The sequence below is a fragment of the Abramis brama genome, assembly GCF_963993115.1.
Source record: "Abramis brama genome assembly, chromosome: 19".
Classification (NCBI taxonomy): Eukaryota; Metazoa; Chordata; class Actinopteri; order Cypriniformes; family Leuciscidae; genus Abramis; species Abramis brama.
In genome coordinates, this window is record NC_139981.1 from 18,077,512 (window position 1) to 18,098,999 (window position 21,488).

The following is a 21,488-nucleotide window of genomic DNA, read 5'->3' on the forward strand; positions in this document are numbered from 1 at the left end:
GGGTTAGTGGTTAGTCTGTAGTGTTTAGAATTATTTTTATATTGTAAAATGTGCTTTTGTCCTCATCTACACTACTATTCAAAAGTTTGGGGCCGGTAAGATTTTTAAATGATTTTGAAACCAGTCTCTTATGCTCACCAAGGCTGCATTTATTTGATTTGAATTTACAACAGTGAAATATTATTACAATTTAGAATTATTTCTATCTTAATATATTTTAAAATGTAATTTATTCATGTGATGGCAAAGCTGAATTTTCAGCATCATTACTCCAGTCTTCAGTGTCACATGATCCTTCAGAATGCTGATTTGCTGCTCAAGAAACACTTATGTTTATTATTAAATTTGAAAGCAGTTGTGCTGCTTCTTATAAATCATAATGTAATTTTTTTCAGGATTTGAAATAACTTGGTTCAAAAGAGCAGTATTTATTTGAAATACAAAACACTTTTGTTCGATTGAATGCATGCTTGCTGAATAAAAGTATTCTTTTTTTTTCTTTTTTTTTTATCTTACTGACCCCAAGCTTTTTAACGGTAGTGTAGATTGCTAAGAAAATGTGTTTGTACTGCTTACTTGTGGACTTTTTTTTTTTTTTTTTTACGATGGAGCAAACTCGAAGCAGGCTTTCTTTCATTACCGATTATGGTGTAAGTAAGCAATGGGAAAAAACCTGGAGTGGACTATTTACAGAACGTATTTAGTACCTTGGTGTCATTGAGCTGGGCCAATCCAGTGCATGCGTTCGCCAACAGGAAATCACCGCTCAGAACGGCCATCTTGTTCCCAAACTGCATGTCTTTGAGGGGGCCATCCGAGTTAGTCCACTCCTTCAGATTAACAATCCCACGATGCACCAGGAAGGCCGTGTGAATCAGCTCCGTGATCTCAGCCAAGTTTCGCTGACTGACAAAGAGAGAGAAAGAGAAATATTAAGAGATTAGATCTATAAACAGTCCAGATTCTATAGCACACTTTACACAGAAAGGAAGTGATTTTAGCCCAAATGTTCTTCTGCAGAACAAATAACCCAGCGAGAGTGTGAAGTGTCCTGGTGACCATAATGCACTTCATAAACTACCAACTGTCACTGATTATCAGACGAGCCAGATTATCACAACGCCATCACACGGACGTAATAATCAAATGTTGATTTGGGTTCAGGACCACAATCAGCTTGAACCATTGAGGTCTCAGCGATAACCACCTTCCAGACACAAGAGAGAGACATTAGCACTGATGACCACTTACCCCTCCTTCAGAGCGGGAGACAGGGAAAGAAAAGAGGCTGAGAGAATGAAGAAAAAGCGTCTTTGATGAAGGGATTCTCTTCAGTTTGGCAGTATGAGAGGAGCGCTGTGGCCTTTTCTGCTCACACACACACGCATGTTAGTGCTTGGGTAATTACAATGCTCTGCAATAATTCTTGTTGTCATTAAATGCTGTTCATTAATGGACCATCTCCTGAGCTCAATCATCCCTATTGTGCAGAGCGCTCTTGTTCACAAATCCGCTGATCCTGGTCAGATTCACTTCAGCTGACACGGGCGCATGTGCTGAGTAAATACTGATGTTGATGTGATTTACAATGACTGGGGAAACTCAAACATACTTTACAGAAGTGTAATTGTATGCATCCAATATCTCAGGTCAAGAGTCGTAGAGTTTACTTGTCCTTTTTATCGAGGTGAAGTGTCCACTTTTTGAAAATTAATATCCTGTTTACCACAGAAATGCATGTGATTATGGAAGTAAAATGTGTAGTGAGTGGCATTTCAAGTTAGAAGATGATTTCTAGATAAGGTTTGTGACCTCAGACCTTGAAAAAGTATCTATGGCAACATTCACACGTGACACGGGTCATTTTATTAAATGAAAATTAAATTAAATACAAAATTACATTAAATGAAAAAGTAAGACTAAATTAAAACATAAATAATTTAAAAAAATAGCACTAAAGATTTATTTTTATATATATATATATATATATATATATATATATATATATATATATAGTGTGAAAAGCCCAATTTTACATAATTAATATGTAACAAATTAAAATAAAAAAATGAAAGAATTAAAAATATTATGTAAACAATCCAAAACTCATTGAATGAGACATTTTAATTCTGATTTATCACTGTAAAAAAATATTAAAATAACAAAATGCAAAAAAAAAATCATATTAAATAAAAAAATAAAATAATACAGTATGAATTAATGTGGGTTTTATCATAATCATAATCATTCACCATCATTGGCATGCTTAGTTGCTATTAGGGTGGAAGACAATGAGTCCACAGAATGCCAATAATACAATTTCGGCCTTTTTCCGCCTCCTTGCCCCCGTTCTTAATTGATGTGTAATTTCACCGCAGCCTCCATGGAACATCAGGTTCATAATGATTGACTCCATTTATTTAATTCAGATTAACATGCCAAGTTTGACTCTTTTAATGCCACATTTAAAAATTCATGCTAATACCTTAAAAAAAAAAAAAAAAAGCTGCAATGTGAATGTAGCCAAGGTGTGTGCGTGTGTGTATGTGTGTGTGTGTGTGTGTCCTTCTCAGTCCCCTGTGGCCGCCAGCATTGAGTTGCTGATTTGATACTCATTAGTAAAAGTGATGCTATTTGTAAACAGCATTTTTTGAACAAACAGTTTTCTGTCCTGGAATGATTTTTTTTTTTTCATATAGTCTTTGTCTCCTTCATCCTTGGACTGGCTGTAGTGTTTTGTGTGCAGACAGACGGATTTGAATCAAAATCTAATTTTCCCCCAAATCTGCAGCTATGCCGTCTACGTTTTTTTTTTGAAGTCAGTGGGAGGAGCAGCACAGGGAGTATAAATAGCTTCAGAACTCAGTTGCATAGCAACCGATGCCATGGCGCAGAGGGGTTCCGCCCCCTGACACGCCCCCTTTCCCAGCTTGCTCCATTTTCTCTGCCAATTTAACCCTGAAGCACAGTCAAGCGTGTGCCTGCAAGCTCACAGCAGATCACCTTAGAGGTCAGGGTGTCAGCTGACCAAAAGCATCACTAAACCTGTCACACAGTATCTCAGCGGGTGATGTTTTAATGAAAGATCATGAAAGATTGCAAACTTATGAAACGAGTTCACCTCTTGACACAACACACACACACACACACACACAGACACACAACCCTAGCACTAAATAAGACAGTTTGGCCTGCTCTATCCAGCATGTGTATGTGATATACAGAATGTATTAATTATATAAGAGTATATATTATATAGAAGTCTGGGGTCGGTAAGATTTTTTTTTTTGTTTTTTTTTTTTGAAAGAAGTCTCTTATGCTCACCAAGGCTGCATTTAATTGATCAACAATACAGTAAAAACAGTAATATTTTGAAATATTATTACAATTTAAAATAACCATTTTCTATTTGAATACATTTTAAAATGTAATTTATTCCTGTGATGGCAAAGCTGAATTTTCAGCATCATTACTCCAGTCTTCAGAGTCACATGATCCTTTAAAGATCATCATGTTTTGGAAATTTCAGTAACACTTTATTTTACAGTGTCCTTGTTACATATGTTACATGTACTTACCATAGTAATAACAGTAAATTATGCATAATTACATGCAACTAACCCTCAACCAAATCCTAATAGGTACATGTAGTTCATTAATATCACTCAATACTTAAATATAATTACACTGTAACAATAACACCTTAAAATAAAGTGTAACTGAAATTTCATTTATGTCTTGGTCTTTCCATCCAGCATTTTTATGTGGAATCCCAAAATTTGCATTCAAATATGTCAATGGAAAACCAAATGTTTCGCAAATGTCAGAACCACTTAAAGAAACAGACAGGATGCCATAATGTCTAATGATCTAAAACAAATTCAAGAAACCTTACCAAACAAACATTTAGTGACTACAATGCATATTTTCCAATGCTTAAAGCCAAAGTCTGCTGAACGTCACACGTGTTCCACAACATACCTCTAAAATAAATGTTGAGGAATTATTCAAACAGATGTCTCTCTCTGCGGAATGCACTTGTGCACGTATGCGATTAAACACACCCACTAACCATGAGCATTTCTGTCAAAAGAGAACACACACTTACAATCCACCTGACATGTACACACAACCACACAACACTGTGTGTGTGTGAGAGAAAGTGACTCGAAGGGACATTTTACAAATGCTGCATGTCAAGGAGGAGGAGAGCAGCACAGCAATTCATCCATCACCACCATCAAACACACCTCTAACCAGGAACGAGAGAGCGAAAGGTGTCATCGGAGGAGGGAGAGAAGGGGGGGAGTTGAAAGGAAAGAGAGACGACTGACAAAAAAAGGGAACAAACAGAAAGGGGGAGAGAAAAAGCTCTAGTACATGTATGTGAGAAAGAGGTAACTATCACAGACATGTTTATTCTTTACTCGCCCTCATGTTGTTTCAAACCATGTGACTTCCATTTTTGTATGCATATCATATTTGTTCAGACATGTACATCATATTTAAAGCCCCCTCTAGTTAACTGTTAACAGAATCACTGATTCATAGAGTTGAACAGGTCAGTCATTCAGAATCATTCATCGTGAAACAGATCAGCTGATTCATTTAAAATAACATATTCAAAAGAATGTCTGATTAATGTACAAATCAGCACTACTTCTCTCTTCTCTCTATGATTTTGGTCTATTGGTCACACAAAATTATACTTTTTTTTCCAGAAGCTCATTCATATTGAAAAGAATAACCAGGATATTTTTCAGAAATTCCCTTCTTGCATTCAACGGAACAATTAAGTCATACAGAAGTAAATCATTTTTGTTGGGTGAACTTTCTCTTTAAATTTGTGTATTTGTGGGTTTCACCAACAGTCACCTCACCCTTTTTTAACACACACACACACACACACTCACACACACTCACACACACACTCACACACACTCACACACACACACTCACACACACACACTCACACACACACTCACACACACTCACACACACTCACACACACTCACACACACACTCACACACACACTCACACACACACTCACACACACTCACACACACACTCACACACACACTCACACACACACTCACAATGGGTCAGCCCTGAGTATTACAAGTCTCAGGGCAACTACATCACCTTCTTGTTTCCATGACACCCACATCCCAGCTGTGGAACTATGAGGTCACTTCCTGTTTGGAGGAAAACGTGGGGTTGTAGAAACAAGAGAACGAGGGGGAAAAAATATAGGAGTGTAGAGATTAGTGCCGGTCCCTCCTCTCGCTTGCTTTGACACTCTCTTTCCCCGCTCGGTGAGAGAGAAAGAGTTCATTCAGACAGCTTACACACACATACACATACACACATGCTGCCAAGTGAAACAGCCGTTTCTGGTAACTCCCTGGCACTGCAGCCAAAGGACTCGCACACACACACCAGCCTGTTTAGAGCAAGAGTCCTTCAGAGGCGCAGCGGTGGAAGTGGCTGCACGAGTGTGTGTGCTGCATGTGTGTTCATTTCGTGTCCTTAACTGGACATAATTTACCCTGCACGCCTTCATATCCTGTTTCCGATGATCTGTCTATTACACACGCACATGCAACAACATGGTGGTTACCATTTTCCAATAATCCTTATTCTCTACGAATTCAATGCAATGTTTTTAAAACAAAACAAGTCGTCTTTTTTCCCTTCTGGAAAGAGAAAGCGGCTACATTTCTTATTGGCCTCAGGTGAAATGTGAACCTCATCGTCTCAGAAATAAAATCTTCAGGAGCCTATAGCGTTCTAGATGTCCAAATGAAAAACCTTTCTAAACCCGATAACCAGATACCAGTTAATGATACATTGTGATAAAAATTATTATTAACCTCTCTCCACCTTTCGCACCAACGAACACACACAAGTGACCACTTGTACACTGACATCAAATACTTTTGGGAAGTTGACATGTCCTGCGGTGTGATATGCTATACTCCTAAAACTGACATAGTATACTGTATCTAAAAGACAGCGGTCTGTAAAACAAAATAATTGGCATATGATATTAAATTGTCTATATTAAAATAGAGCTAGAACTAAAACCACAACCAATGAGTTGCAGTTTGAAGATCCTTCATCAGGGTGTGGATTTCAGCAGGCAAACTTTATTTAAAGAGCTGAAGACAACTTTAACAAACAGTGTCTGCTGAAATATAATACCCACAAGTGTGTTAGATTTATTCCAGAGACTGAAAAGTCTTCTCCACAGAACAGCAGACGTGGTAACTGCATATTTTTTGATTGCTTAAACAACATTTTCCAATACTTTTGTATGACCTTTCTTGACCTTGAAAGACTGCATATATATATGCATATATAATACTTACATTTGTCACAACACCAGACAAAGACTAATATATGAAATAAAAGTCATTGAAACTCTTTAATTTGTTTTATGCTTTATAACATCTGGCTTTTTATGGCTGATACAGTATGATATAGTGAGAATATAGAGGAAAAAATACCTCAAGTTTACCCAGAGACCCAAACTAAGAGAAAATATGCAATTTGATGCAGATGTTGTTATTTACAGTGCCAAAAAGAAAGATGAAATTCTAATAGCTTGTAATGTGAATCAATAAGATGTTTGTAACAGTATAGCAGACTACATACATTAAATGCATATAAATATCAGTGGTCCAGTTTTCATCTAAAAATATTACTAACAATATAAAAGTTATTCTTACATTTACTTGATAAAAATCAAGATTTCACAGGGAAAAGACACACCACGATCTGAAGGCGAGCATCTTTAGAAATATCTTAAAATTGTGTGTGACAGGTTTATTATTTAGAGGACTTAGGAATTAATGTATCTATAGATATGATACAGCAGGTTTATTAGGGTTAAAAATGGAAATTAAGGTTCAAAGTCTATGAACTTGAAAACTAGAAATGTCCATACATAACAAACTGCATATACTTTTCTCTTGTCTATCACACATCTTTCTGCCTGGTCTCCTTCCCTCTCTCACTTTCTCTGAGGCTGTGTATGGTAGCAATCATTTCTCACTAATGGCCAAAGCTAGAAGCAGTTAGGATCGCCATGGCCCTGAGAGAGAAAAGCATCTCTTTACCTGGGGTAGATGCCGCTGATCATACTGTCATGAATCGGGTCGCTGGTACTGGGACTTGGACCGGCTGCTTTGGACATTAGCAGCACCACAAGACCTCGCATCTGTAGATTATTCCGGCTGTCGAACACAAACCCTCTATGTATAAAAACAATAACAAAAAACAAAACACAGGATTACATTTCACATAACATAAAAAAGAAATAATAATCTATTTCATATTTTTTATGACAAATCCCAAGCACTGATAATAAAAAATAATAAAAAAACTCAAAAACGTAACATTTATGCAATTGATAATAACAATTTTAATAAATACAATACCGTTAAAAAATTAGGCTTGGTAAGATTTTTTTTGTGAGTCTCTTCTGCTTGCCTTTATTTGATCAAAAATACAGTAAAAAAAACAGTAATATTGTGAAATATTACAATTTTAAATAACTGTTTTCGATTTCAATATATTTAAAAATGTTATTTATTATTCTGATTAAGTTTTTTAAGAACAAAACAACAACTGCTTCCTTTTTATTTTCCAAAGTGGTTTTCCAAAGTTATTTTTCAAATAACTTCATATGCGAGATCAATTAATAAGTCAGGTTAACTGTTGCAGGCTAACTCTGTGCTGAATGCTGCGGCTCCCCATCAAACCCTTCAGAATGAGAACTAATAGTGCTATGAAATGTGATTTATCAACTAATTAAAGAGTCATAAGAAGCCAAGATTACAGATTTCTCCAGGATCTGCTCTAAAGCAGTGTTCTGCTCACTCCTGATGGGACACACTGAATCACTTAAATGATACTTGCCCTCAAGGCATATAGGAACAGCCACAATAAAGAAAAAAGTAATTATTTTTTATTTATATGTTGTTAAATGAATCAACCTATGCCATATATCTCTTATTAAATCTCTACAACCGTCTAAAAATTCAAGAAAACTTTACATTTCTTCTGAGGTCAGCATGGGTCTGGATCTGTCAAAACCTGTTGAAAGATTTAAAAAAATATATAGACCTAAAAATAGACAAAATAAATAGACTTGCATTGAAGATGGTATATTCACACAGTGTTTGGAATTGACAACCGTATTTCCTAGCAGGTGTGACTCTCAAAATATCCTGTTCCTACAACAGCAGCCAGGAACAGCTTGAATACTGTCTGTGTGAAGGAGTCAATAAAGTGAATCCCCATTTCTATTCTCATCATATCCGTAAATATCACCCGTAACCATAGTGACAGTGACTAAAGTAAATATAAAACATAAAAGGGTAAACCAAATTCCATCAAAGGAAATTGGTAAATTCAGTATAACTATACTGTGTTAACCATAAATCAACTAAAACTGGATTGACTTGGACCAATTAATATAAGGTTATAAACAGTAACGTGACGCGAGGTCAAAGCTTATGCACGTCCGTCTTGCGCATGTTAACATAGAAAAGCAATGGAAAAGTAGGCTAGCTGTGAACAGCCCCTAGGGGCCTGTTTACACCTGGTCACTTCATGTGTTTTTACTGAATGAATAGCTATCTGATTTGTTAAAACCGTTCCATTTACACTTGGCCACATAAATGTGTCTCTGAAAAACGAATATAAAACCGATCTTAAATTCCCGTGCTATATGCAAATTTGCAGAATTCACAACAACGAAAGTAACAGATGAGCTACATTTTGTTTATGATCAGCTAATTTTAAGATCAGAACAGGAGAGAGAGAGAGCAGCTTCAGCACTGGTAATCAGTCTCACTACTTTGGAAGATGGAAGATGATTGTGTTTTGAGCGTCTGCGACTTCGGCTACTTTCTGTTTCATTTGCGGCAGTTTGCGCATCGGCTTGCTGAAGATATCCGAAATCGCCCCCTAAACCCTCATTCACTATTCCCCACGTTAGTCCACTAATACTGTTCACTTGAAGGAGTGAATGAAAAGAAGTGAGCGAATTCGGACAGCCGTTGAGCGTACATCGGTTGTACACTCGTTATTGCAGTGCAATGTGGGATTGAATGAGTGCACTCAATAACGTCCACTATGGTTTCGGACACCACTACAAATGTCTGTCCCCTCAAATAACGCCCTATTTGAGGGTATAGGGGGCGATTTCGGATTCAGCCATACTCAGCTGCAGTAGCTCCGCCAAATTATGCTATAATAACATGTCATAGCCTATAACAAACTCTCACGTTTATTTTCTAAACATTTTGGGAGGAGTGCATTTTACATGTGGTTTCAACAACCAGATGCATTTACAATTGTCCAGTGTGGAATGCGTCTCAGACTACCTCCTGAAGTGGTTTGAAGCGTTTCGGAGGGCATGTACACCTGGTCTATTCACGATTGGATAGCTATCCGATTAGAGAAAATGCATGAAGTGACCAGGTGTCAACAGGCCCTAAAACACAGGCCTAATGAACACCTTAGTAACCACATGACCTAGCATTATGATGGTGACTTTTTCACATGCAAGAACCGTCCATAAACCACTTAAATTTTCTTCATAAAATGTAAAACCAAAAAAATATGGGAAAAAAATAATATAGGGCCATTCGCACAGAATGCATTTTTGTGTTTAAAAAAAAAAAAGCCAGACGAAGAGTAGCCTAGTGGAAGGGAAAACCGCAAGGTCTACAGACATTTTTTAAAAAGTTGAACTTGAACATTTTTATAACGCTGTATCACACGTCAGAAAGGGACTAATTCTGTCATCTGGGAGCATTATGAAAATATAAGTTTCTAGTATGTGAGTGTGTGATCAAGTGTGTGATGTCGGTCCGCCTCACCGTATCCTAATTGTGTCTAAATTAAATGCACGGTGCCAAACTAACGAGCAAGCATGTCGTTCCAATACAGTCTCGCCTTCTTTTCACCCCCAATCTCTCCATCTTTCACTGTCTCTCTCTCTCTATGGAGGAGGAAACACACACAAAGACACTCTCAGGCTTGTTAATCACAGTTCCACGAGGGGGTCTTGAAGGCAGAGGTCATCACTGTTATGAGCTGGCCTGCCTTTCAACATCATGATTAATTTGCATCTGTATGACAGTTGGCGGCTGGTTCTGTGCAAAGGCGTCCAACCCCACCGACCCTTTACTCGGCTCTATTATCTGTTTAAAACATACATAATACAAATAACTTTCTTATAATTGCCTCCTAATGTCACAGCAGCACAAAAGGCCTCTTTCCTCTGAGACAAAGATTCTGCATTTTGATCATTTTAGAGACACTTATTAATAAATCGTTCAATTTCAACCAACACTCACATCGCAACTTTTTAAAATCCCAATCCTTTTTAAAAGGAAAGTTGTCAGAAACAGCAGAGACACGTAATATATCCATACTATAAAAAATTATTTGTATATTCTACAAAATAAATTGTAAGAGCACCCTGCAATAAAAAAAGTTAATACATTAATAACAAAAATGTGAATCTCTGATGCCAGAGGAGAATGGCCAGACTGGTTTAAGCTGATAGAAAGGCAACAGTAACTCAAATAACCACTTGTTACAACCGAAGAGCATCTCTGAACGTACAACATGTCGAACCTTGAAGCAGACGGGCTACAGGAACAGAAGACACACCGGGTGACACTCCTGTCAGCTGAGAACAGGAAACTGAGCATACAATTCACACAGGCTCACCAAAATTGGATAGTAGAAGATTAGAAAAACGTTGCCTGGTCTCGAGTCTCGATTTCTGCTGCGACATTAAGATGGTAGGGCCAGAATTAAGCGTAAACAACATAAGAGCATAAGAGAAGTGATCCATCCTGCCTTGTATCATCGGTTCAGGCTGCTGGTGGTGTTGTAATGGTGTGAAGAATATTTTCTTGGCATACTTTGGACCCCTTATTATCGATAGAACATCGTTTAAACGCTACTGAAAAAAATATGCTAAGTACACTTGCAGCCAAACTAATTTAGTATACTTCAAGTGTGTTAATGATTAGTTAACTTGAAGTGTGCTATTTTGAACTAATTTTGTACTAAGTATATTTTAGCTGTAATTAAATTGTAGTAAAGCATAACTTTAAGTGTATTTAGTGTACATTTGTGTGGTAAATTGGGACAACTTCAAGTATACTTAGTATACTTTAAGTATATGCCTGTGTAGGGACTAATTACATGTTTGATTACTGATATTAAAGTGTACTTTATTTGTGTTACAAGTACATTACAAATTCATTACGAGAATCATTGTCTTCGAAATATACCACAAGTGTATAGATAAATATAGAAAAATAACATAGATATTTTTATTTTTAAAAGATTTATTTTTGCCGTTTTTGCCTTTTATTAAGAAAGGACAGTAGCTACACAGGAAGTGAGAAGGGAGAGAGAGAGAGAGAGAGAGAGGGGGACGGGATCGGGAAAGGTCCACAAGCTGGGACTCAAACTCAGGTCGCCCGAAGCACAACGGCAACATGTCGGCACACCTACTCACGAGGCTATCAGCGCCGACCATAAGTGTATTATATTTTACTACTTACCAAATACTACAAATTGCACACTTTGTCTTCAATAACAAATGCACATTAATAAACAAAAAAATACTATACTTTGTATAGCTATATGCATGTATTGTATACTATAATGTATTTTGAAAGTATACTTTCAATGCATTGTTACAATAATCATTTCCAGCACAGTTAAAATATACCTAAAATATATTTTTAATAAAGTGCAATTAAATACACTTTAAAAAATAAACTGAATTTTCACTTCAAGTATATTCTTCTAAAATATATTTAGAAAATATATTAAAGTACAATTATATTAAAAGTAAAACTGTTAAAAGTTGTATTGTGAAAATAGGTAAAAGCATGATGCTAATATACTTTAATTATATTTAAAGATAGTAAAAAAAAAATGTTAGTATATTTGCAATGCACTATTGAAAATGGGAATATTTTTCAGATACAATAAAGTATACTTTTTTTTCCCCTAGGGAACTCCACAGCTTAAACAGTTCAAACGCTGTTGCTGATAATTTCCATCCCTTTATGACCACAGTGTACCCATCTTTTGATGGCTACTTCCAGCAGGATAACGCGTCATTTCTTGATGTCACATCCTGACAATGAGTTCAAATACTCAAATGGCCTCCAAACTCACTAGATCTCAATCCACTAGAGCACCTTTGGGATGTGGTGGAACGGGAAATTCACATCATGGATGTCCAGCCGACAAATCTGCTGCAACTGAATGTCAATATGGAGCAAAATCTCTAAGGAATGTTTCCAGCACCTTGTTGAATCTATGCCACAAAGAATTAAGGCAGTTCTGAAGGTGAAAAGGGGTCCAACCCAGCACTAGCAAGGTGTGCATAATAAAGTGGTAGGTGAGTGTTGAAAAACAATAGAAAAGTAGTGCAGCGGAATGCAAAAACGTGCTCAGTGTGAACGGCCCCTAATAGTTCTGTAATAACCTGCTGTTTAGTGAGTGAACGAGGCATCTGAGCCGTTTCAGTGAGCTAGTGAACGGTCTGAGTGATTTAGTCCATCAGTCCACCAGTTGAGCGTTTCATTGGCAAATTGGGCTGAATCTTGTGCTGTATGTTTGATTTTGTGTGCAGCTATTAAGGACAACTCAATAGAAAGTTTACATCCAGACTGTTATTATTCTGATGTAGTGACATACATATCACAAGCATTCCAGGGCTACAATAGTCTCTGGTTGCCGGGCAATGAGGCATAATGCAGTTCCTGTGACGACAAAGGCTGTAATCCCGTCTCCAGGCAGAGAGTCACTTGTCATGAATCACAACTGTGGTAATCAAGATGAGATGACACCCAGACACGCCCACTACCAAAAAGCCCAGAGAGAGAGAGAGAGAGAGAGAGAGAGAGAGAGAGAGAGAGAGAGAGAGAGAGAGAGAGAGAGAGAGAGAGAGAGAGAGAGAGAGAGAGAGAGAGAGAGAGAGAGAGAGAGAGAGAGAGAGAGAGAGAGAGAGAGAGAGAGAGAGAGAGGTGGGCAGGATATATCATGACAGAATGAATGAATAAAGGAGAGACGGGAGACATTTAAGATACAAATGAGAAATAGAAATACAGAAAAGTGGCTTATAGCAGGAGAATCAATGAGTGTGGTTACATATATCATCTTACATAGATTATGCTTAAAAATAACCCAATACCCAATCATTGTAAACTGTATTCTTTTATCAGGTAAAGGTCATAAATGGTTTAATTGAAACATGATCAGCACACACCCATTACTCAGTTTTCAGCGTTCTGAGTTGCCAGTGTTATTTTAGTATTTATATACTATTATTGTATGTATTAATATTTTTTTAATTAGCTTTTAATTTCACAATTTCATTTTTAGGGGCTGTAGCCCCTATCGTATCCGTTAGATTTTTTATTATTTCTACCTAATAGCAGTCTAACTAAAGTTAGAAAATAATCAAATTTGATCTGAGGGTCCATGCCAAATTTGGGAACAGCACCACCTACAAGTCATGAGATCTAAAAAATGGCTATTTTTGCTAATAACTTTTGAACAGTTTGTCAGAACTCATTCATTAATCATTAATTATTAGTGAACTTCAATTGTTGACTCCTTTCTTGTTCCGCAGCAAATCGCGGGACTGCAGAACTCGCACTGTATTTTTTTGACCGCCCACTCCCACCTGCAGCAAAGGTAAAACCGACCCACTCCTGCGAGATTTGCATTGATGTCTAAATATAAAAAATACCATGTTTATGGCTACATGTTTTTGCCATCAACTCTGTAGCTCTGTCTTGTGTTGTTCATGTGAACGCAATCAATCAAACAGCCCTCATATACACCAGGTCACATCCCAAGATGTGAAAGACTATCCCGTTGAACAATTCACAGGTTTTTAACATCTTCAAGTCCACCAGCCATGTTGCCTTTAGCTAACATTTTAAAAACCCTGATAGAAAGGTCAGACTAGAGAACTATGAAATAATCTGGTCACATCCACCGCCCAGAAACACACACACCATCACTCAATCCGACAGAAACTGCATCTCAAAACATGCACACAAACACACATCATTAAATCACAAACTCACTCTACTGCAAAGAGAGGAGCAGGGAGTCATTAAAACAAGACGAGTGGTGATAAGAAATGATTGGAAAGAGGGAATGAAAGAGTGATGGAATGTTACAGACCAGCTGGAAAATGTTTATGACCCTCACGAACAAGGAGTGCGCAGTGAAGTAAATTTAATGTGTGAAACATTTTTAAGGGGCTGTTCACACAGGACGGCATTTTTTGGTTAGCCAATGAAAACATGAGCTAGATGGATGTCTTTGGCCCCCCCTATAGTGAATCTTTCTCTTGGGGTTCCACATCTTGCACCATGAGTAATGTCAAGATACCCATGTGTCACAGGGGATAAATGCCAGTCATAAAATAATGGGCCAATCAGATGAATCTGGGGGTGGGATGAGCATATTTACAAGTCTACAGACCAGTGGTTCTCAACCAGTGTTTGGATAGTTTAGATTGGGGGGGGTCTTATATTGTTAACATCTTTTTAAATACACTATGCTTCATCTAGCTGCTTTTACCACATTAGTGTGTCCTGTGTGAACGACCCATAATAGCTAAAAAAGAAAACTGCTGTAAATATCAATCAAAACGCCACAGCGAATGATGTCACTGGGAAAATGTGACATTACATCACTGCACTCTGTTCTTCTGGAATATTATGTGTGTTTGCAGCAGGGCCATCACTTTAAGACATGGAGACTGAGACAACATGTTTTGGGTGGGTCCAATTCGTTTTTCGGGGTTTCGAACTGGGGTCCGTGGAAAAGTTTACAGAAAAACAGTGTAAAAAAAAAAAAATTATAATAATAATAAAATAATAAATTAAAATGTAAATAAATTAATAACAGTACAGTACTATAAGGAGCGGAACATTTTTATAGACACTAAATATTTTCCATATAATATTTTATTTGTAATATAAATTTTTCACAGTATAAATTGGGTCTTCATACAAAAACCTAAAAAGATGCCTTTTAAATTTTAGGATGGCGGTCTCTCGTCGTAAAATATTGAAAAGCCCTGCCATAGAGGACCTCGGTGAGACCACCCTGTCACAGTGCCTGTGTATGGAGAAAAACACATCTGTGTGTGTAACTGTGAAGGTCTTCCCCTGACGTGTCACGGACATCTCCGCAAGCTCTTGCCGCAACCGCAAACTGCTCTGAACTTCGCTGAGGTCTGTTTTTTTTTTTTAAAGAATGAACCGAAAGGCAAAGCGGAACGTGAGCTGCCCGACTCGCCAGCCTGCAATTGTGCATATAAATATCTATGGCGCGTCTTAGGAGACGGCTGAATCTGCACTGATGCTGAGGAGAGAAGACAGGGTCCCCTCCCAAATGGATTGTCATATCAGATTTAGGTGTATAGGTTATTACACCCTTGGGCTACTGTTTCCAGCACTGTCGTCTGGATGGGCCGGATTGAGTTTCCGAACTCTCTCTCCCTCTAAAACTAAGCGCACACACACAAACACTCAGTCTTTATTTCCTCTTAAAACTTTCTGTATGTCATTCAGTTAGACAGCACTCAGGTGAAAAATAGTTCAAGGGATAGTTCACCCAAAAAAAATGTATTCTGTCATCATTCACTCGCCCTCGTGTTGTTCCAAACCTGTATGACTTTCTCTCTTCTGTGGAACATTAAAAAATATGTCTATGTGCTCTTTGTCCACACAATGGAAGTCAATGGTAACCAAAACCGTTACCAACATTCTTCAAAACATCTTCTTTTGTGTTCCACAGAAGAAATACAGGTTCACACAGGGTGAGTAAATTCCCTGAATTATCCCTTTTAGGATTTTTTTTTTTTTTAGTTTCCTTTTGAAAATATTTTGTGTTTGGAGGTAATTCATGGTTCAGATTCAAATTCCAGATATGCCTCTTGAGTTCAGACTGTACCTGTTCTCTCACTGAAAACTGATCAGAAGGTTTGACTCAGCCAACTTATTACACCAAACACCTAAAGCTAACATTTACGCATGGCACATCACAGGCTAAATTAATGAATATAGTCTATAGAGACAAAGTGAAGCTCACAGCAGTGTAAAAAAAAATGAACCTGATCTATGGTATCACAGAGTGGGCTGTCTGTCTCAAAAGTTGCACAAAATCAGACTGGAACTGCAAATGGCAGCCACTGGAGGGAGCCAGCTTTAATTTGGCCATGGCTACTTGAAAGTGACTTTTAAGTACTCTATTTCTAGGAGTAACCTAGAGGTTAAGTGCCTTGCTCAAGTGAATTCAATAACTCTCCCATTTCTAATTCGCCCCTAACCGGAACTGAACCGTTGACTTCTGCAGTCAAGATGCAAAACCATTAGGTAACGTTCACCTGTAGACCTAGGAGAGGACAAAAGTCTCATTTATTAAGTCTTCCACGCTCAATGAACATGCTTTAACTGGACTAGCCTGAAAAATACAATTGGTGCACATTATTTGACATATGATTCGTAGTTTCGATTTCATTCTTTCACCAACAAAACAGCTTTATGTGTGCTACATGATTCAATAGCACAGGACTATAGTGAGGAATTACAAGAAAACATCATCCAGCCTATTGATTTATAGAAGAAATGACTAGACTTGCATTGCTTTTCAATGAACAAACTGAACAGGTCAGCACCCAGAGGGTCAGCAGGATGTTAAACTCTTATGCCTTTTAATTTGTCCTCTGAGAGCCAAAAGCCACTTGTGCTAATGACCTGCATCTTTAACCACTATATTCAGGTGATACTCCAGTGTGTAAATCAGTTTGACACTTGAATGCACATCAGGGGCTTCTTTACACACTACGATCTTTCAAATCCTGCTAAACTGGAGGCTTGGCTCATGTATATTAACCAGGTTACGTTATACTTATAACTGATTGGCTGAAGTGCAGACGATAGCAAATTGGCACTTGGTCGGAAATTTATTTGAGCAACGCTACTATTGGTTCATTAACATTAATTGTGTGACATGGCAGTTTATTCAAATAAAGTAACCAAGCAATGTCAAGATGACCTAATCAATATTCATGAACCAGGCCTAACCCATATAGGGTTGATAAATAGGCCCCATGACAGCTAGAAGACGTATGCATGTTGGTTACGGTAAGTTTGATTTATAACGAACTGGTTCATTCGATCATTAGAAACAACACAATTTATTATTACACGTACAGCTCTGGGCCCGGTTCCCCGATAACGCTCACTCTTAGCGCGCTAAGAAGACTCGAAAGATATATCTTACCAAAGTTGTTTATGTTCCTAAGTGTGTTCCCCGAACCATACCTTAGGAAGCTGCTTAAAGGAACACTCCACCGTTTTTGTCTCAGTGCATGCATTGTTTTAGTTTGACAGGGTCGGCGCTAGCTTAGCTTAGCACAATGAATGGAATCCTTTGTTGCCAGCTAGCATGTCCTGTTGCCCTACCCTAAAAGTGATCAAAAAAAAAAAAAAACCCCACCTAATTACTTCTTGTGGCCTGCGTATTCACAACAAGTACAAATAGCGATGCAGATTAACACTAGGCGATTTCCTAGGCAGATATTGACTTGGGACTATATTAGGGGGAAGCACAGGCGAAGCACTGCTACTTGGGCGCAGAGATATCACGCAACACATGAAATCCCACGACTTCCGTCAACATACCAGCGTGAATAGTAGCTGGCTATTTTTCCTACAGTACATGAATGGCGATGAACATGGCTAATTTTGTGAGAGACGAAGAGGGTTCTCAGACAGTCAAGATACAGAGCCAGAACCATACCTGAGTTTTCAGAAGAGGAGCTGCGTGCTTTGGAAATAGAATGACAGGAGGAGGAGGTTGCAATCGCTCAACAGCCTGAGGACGTGAGGATGAGAGCCAACACGAACTGGTGGTGTGAATGTGGGGGAATATGCCAATCTATCCCGACTGAAATAGTGTCTGTGCTGTGGAGAGTGGGACAAGTTTCTGCCATCGATGACCAGGCTCAGCGCGTCAGATCAAGATGAGCGTGCCCGCAGTTGTGTCACAGCTACCGAGGATTTCACAGCGTTGATCCATCCTGCAGTAACTTTTACTCTTTTTTTTTTCCCGGTGTGATAAAGTGAACTGGAAAAAACGCCCCACGCTGAATGGACCAAATGGACAGCTGTCCACAGAGTAAGTGATTATTTTAAACATGACACATGTATAGATCGACCCATATTATACCTGTAATCACATTCACATATTATACCACATATTCACATTTCATGTGTTGCGTGATATCTCTGCGCCCAAGTAGCAGTGCTTCGCCTGTGCTTCCCCCTAATATAGTCCCAAGTCAATATCTGCCTAGGAAATCGCCTAGTGTTAATCTGCATCGCTATTTGTACTCGTTGTGAATACGCAGGCCACAAGAAGTAATTAGGTGGGTTTTTTTTTTTTTTTTATTATCACTTTTACTCAGGACATGCTAGCTGGCAACAAAGGATTCCTTTCATTGTGCTAAGCTAAGCTAGCGCCGACCCTGTCAAACTAAAACAACGCATGCACTGAGACAAAAATGCATTTGCCCACCTATCTAAATGTATGAAAGAATGTGAATAAGCCCTATTTCAAAAAACGGTGGAGTGTTCCTTTAAGATATACCTTCTTACGTGCGACGTTACCCGGTGCTGTCCGTGGCGATGGTGCTGAATTGGTTGATATCGATGGCTCGAGAATCAATTATTCTCTCGTGCAGGGGCTGTTTATGTGAGAAAGAAAGCGGTGTTCTTTATAAAAGAAGCACTTCAGAAATAGTTGAAATTGCATTTATTAGGACTCATGGGATATTATAAAAAATAATCCAAACTATAATAGCCTATAATAGCCTAGCCTACATATTTTTAAATTGTATCATATATTGCTGCCATAATAACCATTTCAAATTTGTACGTGCTTTCTTCTCTTTCCCATTTTTGTTCGCTGAGGTGGAGCTGCGACGAAATATTGTTCTTGGAAATACTTTCCAGCATTTCAGTAATAAAAGTGTAGGCCTACATCTCGGTGCTCGGCAGTGATCAAAAAGGGTTTAAACAGTGGATTTTGAATCTCTTCTTGTAAACTCAGAGATGTGGATTCAGACGGCAATTAAATTACCACACGACCTGTTTGTCAAAAATCAGTAGGTACTAATTTGGCCAGGGATTTTTACGCGGGTTGGGTGAGAAAAAACACTGATATTATGGATTCGGACGGCACTAAAATCACCGACTCACCCCTATAAATGTTTAAAATTCCATACAAGCCCATGAGAAACAATATTAGCGTCCGAATATTGTATAATAATATAATTAAAAATGTAACAACAATCAGTGTAATGACAATTTTATTCTTTGCATGAAAACACTTGAATTAGCCTAATTGAATACTGTCTGGGTGTATTAAAACTTCAGAATTATATTCGTATAGACCTGCAACAGTGATAAGGTAAAGCTAAGAGTGGTCCAGACCAACCTTACGAAAGTGTGACTTACAGAAGATATACTTAGCGTACGAACGTGTCGGGAATCGTGCCATAACGTTAAGAGAGAGGTTAAGGAATAGGTTAAGAACTACTTAGCGATAAGAACGTTTTGGGGAACTGGGCCCTGGTTAGTTGTAAACCAGCACTTAGGCTAACCGTCATTGTGAAAGTCTTTATATCAAGTGCTGCTTTAATTTCAATTGACAACATGTTGCAGAGTTGCAAAAAAGAAAAGCTTTACAGAAAAAGCTCTTTGTCCTTGTGTGCTTATGCGGTTGTCAATCCTACAATTTACACCTGCTGCACTTCTGGTAGTTCTACTACTTTAGGTTTTTGATTACGGACTCATTAGTTTGAGTCTAATCTATTATACAGTCAGAAATACAGGGCAAGATCATTGCATGCATAAAAAGATGAGCTGCCTGATTTGAGATCTACACTGTCTAATAAGTTTAAAACAATTTAGATTGATCCTTAACATTTCTGAATTCTTTTTTTGTTTATCAAATGCTGTGTTGTGGAATGTTGTAGTCTAAACCCGAACTGATGGTGGTGGAGGAGGTTACAGTTTATTAATTGTTCTTCAACATTCTCTAGGATCACTGACATAACGGTAAGACTGATAATAAATGTTAATTGGAAATCAGGCTGGAATCCCCCAATTTAAACTGGTGTGTACAGCCTTTCTCCAGAACGTTGGCAATTGATATTTATCAAGTGAGTTAATGGAGCCATCATCAAGAAACTATAATTCTGAATAAAATTAATATCCAAATTGTAGATATCCTTTACTGTTGAATTTGGTAATATATTTTTAATTAAAATTATAAATCTATTTCAAAAATAAATATCAATATTTTAAAGTGTATGGTGAAGCTGGATTTTCAGCCGTTTTTACAGTTTGCTGTAATAGTCTTCACACATGATCCTTCAGAAATCATTCTGATTCATATGCTGATTTAGTGCTTATGAAACATTTCTTATTGCACGTTGTAATATTCATTACAGCCAACTCTGTTTCCATATGAATGCTGAAAAAACTGTCAAAGTCTTTCTGTCTGGTGGCCAGAAGACAGTCATGAATAAAACACAGTACCTGGCGGTGTTTAGCAGAGGATGTTTCGTTCCCACAAGCTTCCTAACATGCATGGCCACGTTACTGAGCTCGTCACTAAGTAAACAGCGTAAACTCAGGAATGAAGTTGGATATCCTACGATCTTTTCCGCATCAGACACCACTTTAGTCCAGTTAGAGGGAGAAGGGTTGGAGAAAATACTCAGATGCCTCCGTCCAATGTAAGAGAGCCGTGACCTCCAAGCCATTTTTAAAACAAATAAAACTAATAGACTAGTTATTTAAATGCATGAATGTTCATTGGTACTTTCAGATAAGTTCACATCAGGAATCTGACACTGTCTTTCACTTTTTGAGTGTCAAATCCAGCAGCCTCTGTCCTCCCCAATGTCACCTCCTTATGGAAGAAAACTGCATCTTCTTCAACACAGAAGTCTCCTTCGCTGATCGAGCGATGGTCTCTGGTTAATTCAAGTACATTTGCACAACCCGGTGGTCTGTGCTGTTTATCGAGTGTCCGGTTCTACGAAATTAAACTCTCACGTTTTGACAGCTGCACCGGGTCGCCATCTTCTACGAATCAGTTTACGGTCTGTCGTAAAGACTGCGCGATTAACCCCTTCGTCACCATAACCCTCTTCAACAAAACCTTGAGACCATACATTTTGGTATCTGGCTAAAGAAAAAAAGTTTTACATTTCTTAAATAAATGAATTTTTCTTTTTCTGAATCGGTTGGAAACAGCAATCTTTTCAAGGTTTTTATATCCGTGTTTCTTATTTTACATTGGACATTAAAGTCCCCATGAAATCAATGAAGTT

The 21,488-nt window shown here is 37.9% G+C and overlaps 1 protein-coding gene across 1 annotated transcript in view; it reads right to left on the reverse strand.

Annotated features, from left to right (window-relative positions):
- pdss2 (prenyl (decaprenyl) diphosphate synthase, subunit 2) overlaps positions 1 to 21,270 on the reverse strand; it is a 32,383-nt gene extending 11,113 nt beyond the window's left edge. The window contains exons 1-3 of the mRNA XM_084092585.1: positions 20,689 to 21,270; positions 7,123 to 7,257; positions 708 to 906 (exon numbers count right to left, since the gene is read on the reverse strand). Of these exons, the coding sequence (XP_083948711.1) occupies positions 708 to 906; positions 7,123 to 7,257; positions 20,689 to 20,915 (561 nt within the window). The 5' untranslated portion in view covers positions 20,916 to 21,270. The remainder of the gene's footprint in view (positions 1 to 707; positions 907 to 7,122; positions 7,258 to 20,688) is intronic.
- Positions 21,271 to 21,488: the final 218 nt, after the last annotated feature.